This window comes from Brachyhypopomus gauderio, chromosome 2 (genome assembly GCF_052324685.1).
Source record: "Brachyhypopomus gauderio isolate BG-103 chromosome 2, BGAUD_0.2, whole genome shotgun sequence".
Taxonomy (NCBI): domain Eukaryota; kingdom Metazoa; phylum Chordata; class Actinopteri; order Gymnotiformes; family Hypopomidae; genus Brachyhypopomus; species Brachyhypopomus gauderio.
In genome coordinates, this window is record NC_135212.1 from 45,284,011 (window position 1) to 45,297,886 (window position 13,876).

General features: G+C 41.7%; 1 protein-coding gene across 2 annotated transcripts; it reads right to left on the reverse strand.

Moving 5' to 3' along the window:
- Positions 1–1,121: 1,121 nt before the first annotated feature.
- LOC143508411 (uncharacterized) lies at positions 1,122–7,163 on the reverse strand. Of its 2 annotated transcripts, none has more exons than XM_076996881.1 (10): positions 7,039–7,163; positions 6,414–6,510; positions 6,173–6,296; positions 5,763–5,920; positions 5,257–5,313; positions 4,881–5,023; positions 4,291–4,456; positions 4,009–4,148; positions 3,582–3,744; positions 1,122–2,443 (listed from the first exon to the last, which is right to left on the reverse strand). In XM_076996881.1, the coding sequence occupies exons 1-10, from the start codon at positions 7,065–7,067 to the stop codon at positions 2,378–2,380; spliced, it is 1,143 nt and encodes a 380-aa protein (XP_076852996.1). In that variant the 5' UTR covers positions 7,068–7,163; the 3' UTR covers positions 1,122–2,377. The 2 variants fall into 2 exon arrangements, with proteins under 2 accessions (XP_076852996.1, XP_076852998.1); XM_076996883.1 differs by lacking the exon at positions 7,039–7,163 and adding an exon at positions 6,921–7,001 and having other exon boundaries at positions 1,123–2,443.
- Positions 7,164–13,876: the final 6,713 nt, after the last annotated feature.

Genomic DNA, 13,876 nt, shown 5'->3' on the forward strand with positions numbered 1-13,876 from the left:
CTGGGCAAACACTATGGTCCTGCAGACAGTCTGGAGCTTCATGTGGCCATGAAGGTCCAGACCTGACCCCAAATTACCCTTGTGTCAATCAAGTCCAACACATGGAGTTTGTAACAACGTATTTGAGCCTGGAGTTCTTGAGGAGAGCTGACGACCTCCCCACTGCTGCTCTTCATCATATCCTCTATCTCATCTTACTCGCTTTACTCTCCCCTTCAAAAGATCAAAAGTCCTGAACATAGCAAGAATTAAATGAATCAGAGTACATTACTAAATACCAACACTGATAACCTTTCACAAGTACCCCACAATAAAGAGGACCACTCAGCTCATGCCTGTCTGCACGACAGCAGTCAGTGAGATCACTTCCTTCCTCGGGAAGTCAAGGATTCTTTCAGCTGTTAACAATCACCAGCTGCCTCGCTCATTTTTCTCCACTTTCCCTCCGACACGCGGTGTGACATGGGGGGGCGTATTAGAGCAGCCCAAGGCCCCGCCCTCCTTCCTACGGCATGCAGCAGAGGCACAAACATGACTCAGCGAAGAGATTCTCCCGTCCTCCTCACACACGGACTCCAGAAGTGGGTCAATTTGCCCTCATAACTAACTTTTAATGGCCTCTTTCCATTGGTTCAGCCAGGAAAATGCTGCACATCGTTAACAGCCAATGGGAGTGGAGAGAAGAGGGTGAGCGTTATGGAGAGGTAAGTGGAGGTGGGATGCATCTCTGAGTGACAGTAGAGGGAAGATAAAGGAGAAACACCTGAACCTCGGCTGGCATTTCATAGGTGGAAACTCACAGCCGTAGAACGAACGGTGGCTGAAATTGACAAAGAGGAAAGAGATGAAGGAAAATATCTTTTTTTTCTCAAATGACACTCACTAAATACTTAATTAGAAGCAACTGCCATGTACATAGACTCTACGTGTGTGACTACCTCAGAGCAGCATTTCAAAGGCATATCATTACAGCTGTTGTCATGTACAATATTAGCAACACCATATATCACTTACTTGTAATTACAAAGTAGCAATGCACATCAGGTTGTTTGGGTGGTAGACCTTTCTCAACACATATCTAACATATGTAATAATCTCAAACTGTACCACTAGAACGTTTTTCTGATAAACCAACATCTAATAATGTGGGTAGACGTGCATAATAAATCAAACAAATTTTAACAAACTAAAAGAAGAAAAAGCAGACAACTGCAGTTATTATAAACATCATCCCTGTTGTTATTTAATCCAAGTTTCTTTCTGGTGAGTTACTGGAAGTAGACAGTGCTTGAAGTGGTGTGTGCTGCCTCCTAGTGTTGAAAAGCATCCTTGTACAATTAAATTAGATACAGGTCAGAGACACTGGGGCAAAAATGTCTTATAAATGCAGCAGCTTTGGCTCACATGTATCAGCATTGCTGTAAGCCTACAGGCTACTGGTCCACTACATCTGACATCTCTGACATGTGTGGCCTGACAATTAAGACAAATGAAGAGATATTTGGGGTTTCAGAGAATGAGGACAATTTCAAACAGATTATTTTAAATTGAAAATAAGCCAGTACAACCAAGACCTTACGCTGCTCTTACATATGGAGATTAAATACATGATTACAGGATCAAATGCTAAACTTAAATCAAACATACAGTCCCTTATTAACTTTCTCACATTCACACTTGACCCCCCATACACCTGCATGCCTCCTTCCCTCCCTGCTGCTTTATCCCCTCACCATACACACACGTACACGTGTGTATGGGAGCCCATGTGCATATTTCTTTTAAATTTCATATTTGGTTTATGCAGTCCCTTCTCTATTAATTAGAAAATACATTGGGGGGGGGGGGGGGTACTCAGGCAGTTCAGCACCTCCAAGGATAATCAGTCATAATTCAAAAGTCCAAATGCTAAACCGGACACTGATTGTTTTAAAACATGAAACATTCAGAATCAAAACTTTAAGAGACAAGATGCCAATTTCATTGTATACCATTCAAACCAAAAATGAGTTAGTAAGATATAACAGAGCAAATGGAAATTTGTGAGACCTCTTACCCCAACAACTTAATTAAATTTTTTATAGAAAAAGCAAATTTTATGTAACATCAATGTCCTACATCACATACACATAACACATCAGCATAAACAAACAAACAAAAACATTACTGTGAGCTTACATGCCAGACAAAGAGCACGAAACACTAATTTATTTGAATGGCCAATGGTGCAATAAAGCAGTTTCAGTATACACTAGCACAGTTTAAACATAACCTTCAAATGTTTGCACAGGCTGAACATGGTCAGTGTTCAGTAGCCGCTGCTGTGGGATTAGTGTGGTGCTATAGGTGGTGCTGTCCGTGGTGCTGCAGGTGGTGCTCAGAAGGCCGGGTTGAAAGACAGAAACTCAAGCCAGTCTGTGAGCGTAGGACTCACTACAGGGGGCTGAAATCACACCAGTGAAATGGCAGTAAAATATCAAATTGCCCCAGACACACCCCACAAAATATGTACTGTTTTGTAGTTTGTATTTTTTTGCCCTTTCATCCTGGCAGACTTGCTCCAGGTTGTTGACAGGGCTTGTGGACAGAGACCTGGACTCTGGTCCATTACATTCACCTTTTAATCGTTCAACCTTTCCTTTCCAACTACTCCTTTGACCTTCCGACCACTGTCCTGGTGAAACGTCTTGCAGAATCTCCCCCTTTTCTGCACCACCCACCCGTCCTTCCATTTTAAAGGAGATGCCCAGCTCCCCCAACACAAACACTGACACCTCCACACTTCACTGTTGGGGTGGTGTTTGTTGAGGAATGGACAGTGTGGGTTTTTGTATATTGCCATACAGAGCATTTGGAATGTTCGTCTCATCCGACCACAAAACCTTGTCCTACATTGTATCTGGGTCAGACTGATGCATTCTGGAAAACTCGGAAGTGGTTTCAACACTTATTCAGTAACGGCTTGTTTCTAGCTACCCTCCTACTGAGGCCAAATGAATGAAGGGCTCTTGATATTACTGACTGGTGAAGCTTCACTCCACTCTCAGCCACTGAACTCTGTAGTTCCTTCAGAGTGTTCGCTGGCCTCTCTGTGGCTTCCCTCACAACACCTTCTTACTCTGATGCTGGGTTTTGAGGAGTGGCCTCCTTAGTGCCTAGGTGGTATGATACACCTTCCATTTCTTCACAGCTGATCTAACAGCTCTCAATATGGTATCCAAACATTAAGATTTTACTTTCTAGCATTTTCCTTGACCTCATTAGGTATCGTTCATCAGAGTAAACATCTGTGTGGGTTACTGGGGTTCAATACAAACACAAATATTTTCAGTTTGTATTTTTTTGGTCCATATTTTAAAAGACAACATGACTGTCGTTTGTAGTGCACAATAAATTCTAGTGACTTAAGGTGGCTGCATTCTTTTGCAAGATGCAGAGTGCAGGCTGTTCTGTGCTGCTGAACTTCAAGATTCCTGAAGCTAACTCTGAAGCTGAATACATGCTGAACAGTTTGCATTCAACCTCACCAGCCCCCCTGTAGCACGGCTAACGTGTTTCCCCAGCACTGTCCCCAGGTTTACCTGCAGCGTGTCGACATTTAGCAGGCTACCATCTTTGCGCACAGAAAGCAGCCTGGCATGCCCACTCGAGGGGTAGCCCTCATCCAGCTCCAGGTGGCACACCGTGGTTGCAGACTTCAGGAAGATCAACAGTCGCTTGGCGGGACACCAGTCAATTGCAAACCTGTGAGACAACGTTGAATTCATCAAGCAACTTGGATAGGGATTAATGTCAATGAAGAGACAATTCACAAAAAATATATAATCCTTGTGTATTTTATATATGACTTAATTAGATATTTCCCCAAAAAAACTGGTCAGATTAACCAAATAGCACACAAAATGATGGGTAATACATTTCCTTTATATGAATACTGTTGGTTTTTTTCCCCCCAAAATGTGTATTTAAATACATAAGGACAGTTCTCAGTTACTCCAGTAATTGTACCTGGAGTGCAGCGCTTGGATCTCAGCAAGCATGTCTCCTTGACTAATGTAGCGCTGCGTAACCTCCAGCAGGGCGGCGCTGAGCTCTCTTACAGGACCTTCTACTGACTCCTCCAAGAGACCCGCAGTGCCCTGAAAAACCTGAACACGCAGGTGTTGAGAGCAAGAGACTTCAGCTAAAATTTCTGTACAATCTCTTGGTTCAGTCTTTTTTATAGCCTTTTTATTTTTGCCCCATAGTGGTACCAAAAAAAACAACCCTAATGAAACCCAGACGGTTCACCTGAAGGCGGAAGACATTGTTGGATGTCATGGAGACAGAGAGGCGGAGAGGCTGAAGCGACTGTTCGGTGGAGCGGGGCAGAAGCTCTAGACACAGCTCAGAGGAGCTGCCTGACAGCATCCTGTACTGCATTTTAGACTGAGTGACTGCTAGTACATCCTGCAGCCTGAGAGACAATAGGACATACACAGTGAAACGGGTGGCCACGTGAGAAAGATAAACCTACAGTGCCTGGCGTATATATCTTCTATATCTTTCAGAGCTCAGAAGTGATGTGTATTGGCCTCATGCAGCCATCCAACACGTCAGGTTTTAAGCCCATTTCAGCCATGAGCCCTCAGGTATTTCCACACCACAATGGTCTGGACTAACACATTTCCTAAAAGTAAAACTTAAACCACTGATTGGATGAGCCGTCACAATTAGCCGAGACTAAACCATGCAACCATTCGGGACAAGACGTTTGCTATTCCACATACTGTAAATATGTAAATAAAGTAGGCTTTACTGAAGAACTCAAAACTTTACTATTCTTATTTAAAACGTTTGCATTCTTTAATTCAAGCTCAAAACTTGTCAGTGTCACTTACCTGTGTGTAAAATAGGTCCAATCAGCTACATCTGTTAGTTGCTCATCTACTTCGCTTCTGAGCTGGGACAGTCGTTTCTCATAAACATACAAAGCATTCTGGGCTGTTTGCAGGGAATCGTCCAATTGTAGGTTAATCTGTTTCTGTATAGGAAAGAAAGCATGATTTTTTTCTGTGACCATACAGAAAGTTGACTCAGTTCATCTAGTTTGTTTAATTAGAGATGTTTCATCACCCATCTGTGGAACATCTTCTGTCTCAACTAGAAGAGCCCAGGAATCTTGAGCATAATGAACCCAGTCCAATTAAGGTTTGACTCTCCTCAGCCCAAGCTGGAATCACGAGGACCCTAGTGCCGAGTCAACAGGAAGCTTACCTCTGCTCTCTGTTGCTGCTTGGCTGCAACTCTCTGCTTTTCCTTACACTCCTCCCTCTGAACCAGAGAAACGCCAGTCAGTCGTGTGGATTACAAAATGGAGTGAAATGTCTGACAAAATCACAGTGTTCAAACAAAAAGTGAAAACATCTACATCTATGGCATTTGGCAGACGCCCTTATCCAGAGCCACTTACATTTTTATACAAGTGAGCAATTGAGGGATAGGGCCTTGCTCAGGGGCACCTCAGTCATGGCCTCAGGTCTGGGAATCGAACCTGCGACCCTCCGGTCACAAGACCAGTTCCCTAACCGCCAGGCCATGACTGCCCTACAAACACACTAAAACACCCCCACAAACACACTAATCAAAGTACTGCCTGGATCTGGACGAAAATATGTAAAGACATTTTTTTTTATACAGACAAAGCATGATAAGAAAAGAAAAAAGAAAACATAAGCCATAATAGACAACAGAAAAGTGCATTCAGGATCTGGCTGCAGTACTTTGTTATCCACGGCCAGCAGCAGGGCCTCCACTGTCTGGCGTTTATTTTGGAGATCTCCCATTCGCTTGTCCAGTATGCACATCAAGTGCTCCACTTCCTCCACCTGATCCTGATACTCTGTTTTCAAAGCTTTCCAGGCATCACGGGCCTCACGACCTGCATTGACACGCACACAAACACAAAATCCTTAGGTGCTCAGCAAATTAGAGAGAAAAGGTCCTCCATGTAAATCTTATCCCCGCCCACAACCGACACACATAAATGCATTTGATTCGTCCAAGTATGGCAAATCACAGTGCTTAAAAAGAAGAACTCAAACCCACTAGCGAATAGCTAATCCAAAGTCCACATATACATATGTTAAAAAGATGCAGAAAAACAAATGCATCTCATGTGTGCGTAGGTTACCAGGGTTGGGTGGGCATGTCTGTCTGAGGAACTGCTCAGCTGAATCTACACATCCAAGCACCTTCAACATATCATCCAAAACACAAAGCTGCTGACACATGAGCTTCTGCTTCCGTCTGCAGTCCTGCTCGAACCAAACAGTCCAACAACCATACATTTAATACAGTAGCCAAGTTTATAACTTCTCAGATTACAGATGTGCACAACATGTGTACTCAGATGTAATTTAACCTATGCTTACCATTAAATAGGACGCCATAATCTCTCCCTCTCCAGCTTCCTGGAGCTCTGTGGAGTCCCATGGTTTCAACTGAGATGGGTCGCTTCTCTCCAGAAGCCTGCGTATAGAAACAGCTACATGTCACCAGCCTCACTAGATAACTTGGGTAGCTTAACTAATATGTTAGCAATGTAAACATTGGAAAGGAAATATCTTTCCAAGAAAACTGTTCGCACTAGTAAGATATTTACAAAACGTGAAATGTTAACATGAGACACGTTAGCGTTAGCTATAGTGATAACTAGATGATCTAGCTAAAGCTAAGAAGAAAAGAAAGAATACAGCCGGCTAGCAAGCTAGTTAACTCTTGTACGCTTTCTACCTGACGAAACGGAATTTAAGTTCAAATCGTTAATATATACAAATCAAGCGTCTGATATGCACATATTATTTAAGGCAGTATGCATTCTAAGCACCTTAATATTTCTGTTTAGTTCATTAATTCATTGATAAATAATAGATACGTACCCAACTACTTTCTCTGACGCCATTTTTGTTTTTGAAACTTACCCGCTCACTGTTGATTGGTTAGAAATGGAACCAATTGACAATCTCTCTCTCACACACACACACAACACACACTTACCTTCTAATGGACCGAACAGCACTACACATATGATGAATTTTAAAATCTGTTAAACCCGTTTCTTTCGTTTATTCGCTCTTTTCTCTCTCACTCGCTCACACTCGTGGACGTAATTTTGATTTCAAAAGTGGGGGGGGGGGACATGGATTCGTCGCTATTTAAATATTTGGTTTTAACCGTAAAAACTGGGGGGGACCACAACCGGCTTTTGAAAAAGTCCGTGCTCACACTTTCACTGTCCCTCACCATTTATATATCGAAACGTTCAGTTTCTATAGAAACTTTGTGTACTTCGCAATTATGTAGTGTAACATACTCGAAAATTGATAAATAAGTTTAAATCCTAAACAATTATTAAAATAAAGAATCTTTTACGCAATACTCTACAAGAACCATCCCACAAAGGGCTGACGGAACTTCTGCTAATGCGAAATTGCTTCAGCTTCGACTCCAAATATTGTTCGTGCATCTAGGGCAACAACCATAACACTTGAACACAACACCAGATTGTTAAAGGAGAAAATATCTGTATTTTAAACCAAGCTTTAAACAAAGACTATAGTTAAACAGAATACAGCATGCGTCTTTTACTAAATAGTATGTGCATCCTTCAGAAATTGATTCCTTTAGAAATTTGATTCACACTTCCTTTACCATTAATTCAATGTTTCTTGTAAGCCAATTCATTTTTAACAGAAGGGGCAGCTTTTATAAAGTACTCATATTTCTAAAATGCTTTTATAATAAATGACAGTTATAACAATCATAAAATTGTTGAATGTGAGGCTTAAATCCATTTGTGGTGTTCCACACAGTATCCCATTAGGTTACAGTTGACTGAAGCAGGATCACAGTTGGATCATTTTTTGCAGCGATTGTATTTACAAGCATTATGTTGAAAATGCTTCCTTTCTTTCAAAATGTTTGTGCTCACCAAGTTTACATGGACTTAAACACTGTAACCACATATGTTAACCAGGTGAAATGCATGTTACACAAAGCATTTATAGAAACTCTGTAGTCTGACCTATACCGATTGCTTCTACTGTTGATGTGAGACATGAGGCACTGATTAAACACAGACAGAAAAACGGAGTCTGGACAAGAAGTGTTACCGGTTTTCTCATCTTTTAATAACACATTCATATCTATGCTCTGTATTGTTTACAAGGAGTTTCAAAACAAATGTGAATGAACTAAAGAAAATCGGGCAGGCAGAAGGTGAAAATCCAGATAGTGTCCATGGCACCTGCTGTAAGAGGGGGTGAGTGGCTGGGGGGGTCGGGGGGCTAGATTTGATAAGGTACTCTTCATCCTCTCCTCCTCTTCCTCCTCCTTAACTGTGCCCTAGTCAGCTATATAGTCCCTTACTTGCCTGTTGCATCAATAAAGATTAAAAAAAAGAAATTATTTCAATATCATGCTGCTCTGCACTGTCTCTTCGAGTACTATGTTGCAGTTCACAGAGAGAGAAAGAGAGAGGAGAGAGAGAGAGAAAGAGAGAATTCTAATGCATTCAAACACAAGCGATACAATCCTATGTCATTTTAGAAAGCAATCAGAAAAATAAATCAAATAAAAGGAAAATGAATCGCAAGGTTAAGAAAGTAAGTCAATCTAATGAGGAATGGAAAAAAAACTGAATAATGAAACTGACATTTCTTATTTTTTTCTCCCCCCATTCCATTTAAATCCATTTCATAATCCTTTCTGAGCAATGTCTAATTAATGGAGAAAACAAAATTCATCTTTGGAAGTAAAAGTACTCTTTTTTCAATATACTATCCACTACAGTATATGGAGATGCTGCTACCCAGTTGCTTAAGTAATGTATTATTTACTTCTTTTTAATTTGAGCATTTTCAAATATTTTTAAACTTTTTTTGTGTCCTTTTTCAGTTTTACATTTGTTCTATTTATTCATTTGTTCTCTAAGAGGTAGATCAACAAAAAAAAAAAGAAAAATTACTTGGTTACAGGTATGGTGCCCCTCAACTGAGGAAATGAAGATTATTAAAAGGGGGATGAGGGCTATGGGCAGAGAGCTGATCATGGGAGCGTCTTCAGGTTGAAGCTACCCTTTGATGCTGATCCAGGACTCCACATCTTAATCTCAGTTATTACACAAAACAAACAAAAACCCAGCAACACCGGTCTCAGATCAGTGTGAAAGGGCAACCTTTACCAAAGCAACAAAGGGAACGGTATGGCTATGCAAAGGATGCATTTGTGTAATGGGAGGTCAAGGCTGCATGGTGAGGAGGTAGAGCTGTGTGTTTAAGGGTAAGAGGATACCGAGCACTGTGAAACAGGCACACTGTATCTACTGAAATATCAGTAGAATCCATTAGTCTAAAGCAAGCCGTGTGTCCCAGAGTGAGCATTCACAGGTCAGTATAAAGCAACTACTGAACGATGCCCGATTATTTAAGCTGTTCCTTCGTTTGATAAGAAAGGACCGAGTGTATTATTGAGCAGCAGAATTCTGGGGCTCTGCGAAAAGTATGTGATGCCAGACTATGTGAGGTTTTTCAGAGGCAATTTTAAGGTGTTAGAATCTGACAGTGTTCTACACACTTCAGTCTTCAGGTCTCCCTCACACCTCCTCCCAGACTACAAACCAAAGCCGCCCAATACCAAATACCAAATCAGCTTCACTTGTCCTTCAGCTCAACCGCAGCCCCGCCTACTCACCAAAGCTCCACCTCCCATTCATTCTGTTACAGCCCCAACTCTAAGATGAAGAGAAACCCAAAAATAAAAGGAAAAAAAAAACCAAACAATAAATTAAAGAAATTAAAGTGAAAAAGTAACATGCACTCTCGCTCTTGTGTCATTGATAAAAACAATCTTATGGCTAAGTCTTGAGGTAGCATTTCCTGGTTATGTGAGGTTTAATTCGTCATTAGCACCCAAATGTTTTCTTTGAGCAAAGGCCAGAAACTAGCACTATGAGAAACAACTGCGGTGCGCACCCATTTGATGCCGACACCCACCTAGTCTGAGGTTGGTTCTGTTGTCTAAGGGTAAATCTGTACACTGCAGGCTCGTCATGTCATCCTAGGGTGGCTTCCCACACAATTAACAGTCCTTGTGACAAAAGCCAGCCAGTAATTTGACTCAGTCACACAATTGCATAAGTAAAGAACATGCAGTGGTGGTTTTGAAAATGAAATAAGTTTGCTTAAATCATGAGTCCATATCGCAGACAGGTTTGAGTGAGAGGATTTCATTTTGTCGTTGTTGTTGGCTTATTTTAAAACACAGAGCGAGTGCCAAAGAGGAACCCTCTCAGAACGTCAGTCTTAACACTACACCCAGTACAGGCTGGGAGCAACGTGTTCTGGGTCTTAGAGTATGGAGAAAAATCTGTTTGGCACAGTTGTTACTTGCATCATAAGCAACTGGTTAGTATTTTAATTGATCTAGTAGCAGTATAAGATCTCTGTGCTTTTCTAAAAGAACCTGATCCAGAAAGAAAAAAATATATGATCCAATCAAAAGAAATATTGTAAAACAAATCCTGAAAATAAACATCAAATGACTGAACAGAACTGAGAAGACGGACACAACCAAGTCCAGCGTAAGAGAGGCTGAAGATATACTACAAAACCTGACAACAAAACGTTTGTTTTCTTCAGCAAATTATGCAGTTAAAGAAAACAAACCAAAAAAAATCTGGATGAAGGGAGTGAGTTGTGTACAGGGATGAATTAGGAGAAATGGAGAAAGAGAAAGGAGAAGAGGGGTGTCGCGTTAAACATGTCGGACAGCACCACGCGAGTACTGACTAGTGACAAAACCAGCAAATCAAAAAAGGACAGAAAAAAACCAACTGTTGTCTCTGTTTAAGTTAGCTTTACCTTTCACATGACAAAATGGTTGGTCTGGCCTTTCTCCCTCATCTTTTTCACACCCTTCCTTCCATCAACGTTTAACACCTCCCCACAGTTTTCAAAGTTCCTGGAGATTTTCTTATATATTTATATATGTATAGACACACTTTCATATTTTTCTCTAAAACTAATGAAACAGTATGTAACCAGATGTCATGTCCAAATATAAGCTTGCTGTTAAAAACCAAAAAATAAAAGTGAAAAAAAAAAAATGAAAAAAACAAAACAAAAAAAATAATAACTTGCACACAAAATGGCTGCAGTCTGAATAAACTAAAGTTGTGACAGAGTCTTGGTGTTTGACAGAAATCTATGGGCTGAAGAGAGATAGACTTCCTGAGGAGGAGCATGGTTCAGTCTCTGTGGAGACCACGGACCTCACACATCAATGACGGGTTCAGGACTCAAGCAGAAACCAGAAGACTGCTGTCTCCTGAGAAAAGGGGGAAGCCTCAAACACAAAGACCCTGAGCTGTGGATGAAAGCAAGCACACGGTGCAGTGCCCACTAACCCCACACAGGTGCCTGTGTGTACTTAGCCTTGTTGAAAAGGATTCTGGCAGTTCAATCATCAATCAGCTTTTAAATCGTTACATATTACCCATCTTTGCCCAATTGTTTTTTATTCTAAAAATACAAAAAAGGCTTTCAAATTGTTTTCATTTAGAATCTTATATACAAGTAAATCTGTTTGTGTTATGTGAACCTTTTCTTGATTTTTTGACTCCCGTTTTCCAAAGTATTTTTTTAAATTCAGATTTGTTTTAAAAAAGTTGAAATGATACCGTAAGATAGGTCTATTTTCTGCCTTTTCTTAAACACCCAAACCACTCCCCCCCCCAACAAAAGACTATACACTTAAACTCTTCTCATTTTTCTATTCATTTTCTTTTTTGCTTTTGTTTTTTTTTGTTTTTTTGTTTTTTAGAAAAAAAATCCCCACACACACTCCCACACACCTACCACTAGACAATGGGGTGAGACTCAATGAAAGAGGTGCAAGATATTTCACATTCAGTGTTTTAAGCTCAACACAGCTACTGAGGAAAGGCATGTGCCTGTGAGCAGCAGCGGCCCGGGCCCTCTCAAGTAAACAAGCGATCAGCCAATATAATGGTCGTGGCATTGCACATGGTGCCTAACACCGCCCTGGCAACAGAGCCCGGGCCACTGGACAAGCCAACGATATGGAGGCAGGTAGAGGCACAAGAAGCATCTTCTAGTCAGGACCACCGTCAGCTTTCTAGACAGTGAAGGAAAGCTGGTATGACAAACACGCGTTGCCATCAAATTCTGATTCAAGTCAAAACGCGATGACTAGGATGCACCACTACGATGGCATTGGGGGTCTCGTCTCCCCTTTGGCCAGTGATGTCAGCTGTGAGGAATCGGTCAGCACTGATTCAGTAATCACCAAAACAGCCAGGACTCCTGCCTGTGGATCCTTCTGAGCTTAGGTGGGGGAAAAGAAGAAAAAGAAAGGAATCGCAAGAGAAAAAAAAAAATAGATGTGTTGATCTTCACTCACACCCCCGCACACACACCCACCCGCACCTACATTCATACACACTAAAAAGAAAATAAAGGGGGAGAAAAGCACATCTGACAAGAACTAAAAAATATTTCTTCCTTAAAAAAATAAAATATTATTCAGGACTATCAGCTTTTATATAAAACATCAGCAAGCCAAAAAAAAAAATCCAAAACACAACAACCCAAAAACTAAAACAAAAAAACAAACAAAACAAAAAACAACCCCCAAATACAAAAAAGGAAAAAAAAATGCAAAAAGCGGTTAGGAATACTGAGGTAACAATACCCTGAGGTAGGTTTCTTTTTTTTTCTTAATTTCATTTTATCTAATCTGTTCTAGGATCAGTGAGGAAGGCCATGCATCTGGCAACCTCACTGGCCTACTTCGAACAGAGCGGGGAACAGACAGAGCGCAGAAGCCATTTTAGCCCCACCCGATGTTGACCTTTGACCTTAAGGCAGGGTAGTGAGCTGTATCCTGGAGGTGTCCGTCTTGCATGCAATCTTGAAATTAAGGCCCAAACGCATTCACGGGCCGTGCCATCAGTTTGAACCACTCACAGTGGAGTCTGGTGCACTTGTACCGCTGGCCCAGCGCTTCAGAGCAGGAGAACTGATTAAGGAATAGGTTTTATATCAAGATCCCCACTGATGGCAAGGACCTCGACCCCCATGACTGTACACTCCTGCTCCGTGGGCCAGTTTCTTTCTCAGTGGCTTTCAAAATCATTCATGGTCAAAACCAGAATGCCGAAAGCAGGGAGCACCAATGGCAAGTTTTACATGTCACAATCAAGTGCAGTAGGTAAAAGCTGAAAATTGACCAGACTCAGACTCACCCTCCGTATAATTTCTCCCAGCCTTTCTCTCTTTCCTCTGAGGAGCCATGGTTAACTCACATATCATATATATAATATATATAAAATATGCCATTTGGGTGTGGGCGGCGCACCAGCGAGCATCGCGGGCGTGGTTTAGGGCTGGAGGCGGGGTTTGTGCCTCAGAGCTGAGCCCCTGCAATAGAACTGCAGGACCAGCCTCGGACCGCCCACTTACTGTACCCTCACTGCGTGGACCAGCAGCCAATCAGCACTCAGCCTGGGAGCGGGGCACAAGCTAAAGGTCGCCCCTTGAGGTAGGCCTCAATCTCGCACATCCTCGCCAGCTGAGCGCGTCACAGCCGACGGAAGCACGCAGTATTTCAATACATATTCATGAAGATTATATTTACAACCTCATTTGTTCTTCTTTTTTTTGCTTTTTTTCCCCTCACCCCCCAACAGTTTACTGCAAGGGACTTAAAGAGCAGTGTTAACAGCTATGGCCCCTCCCCTCAACGAATAACTTAACACAATGGGTTCTCCGCTCTCCCCCTTCCATCTCTGCCTCACTGCATTTCATTAATAATA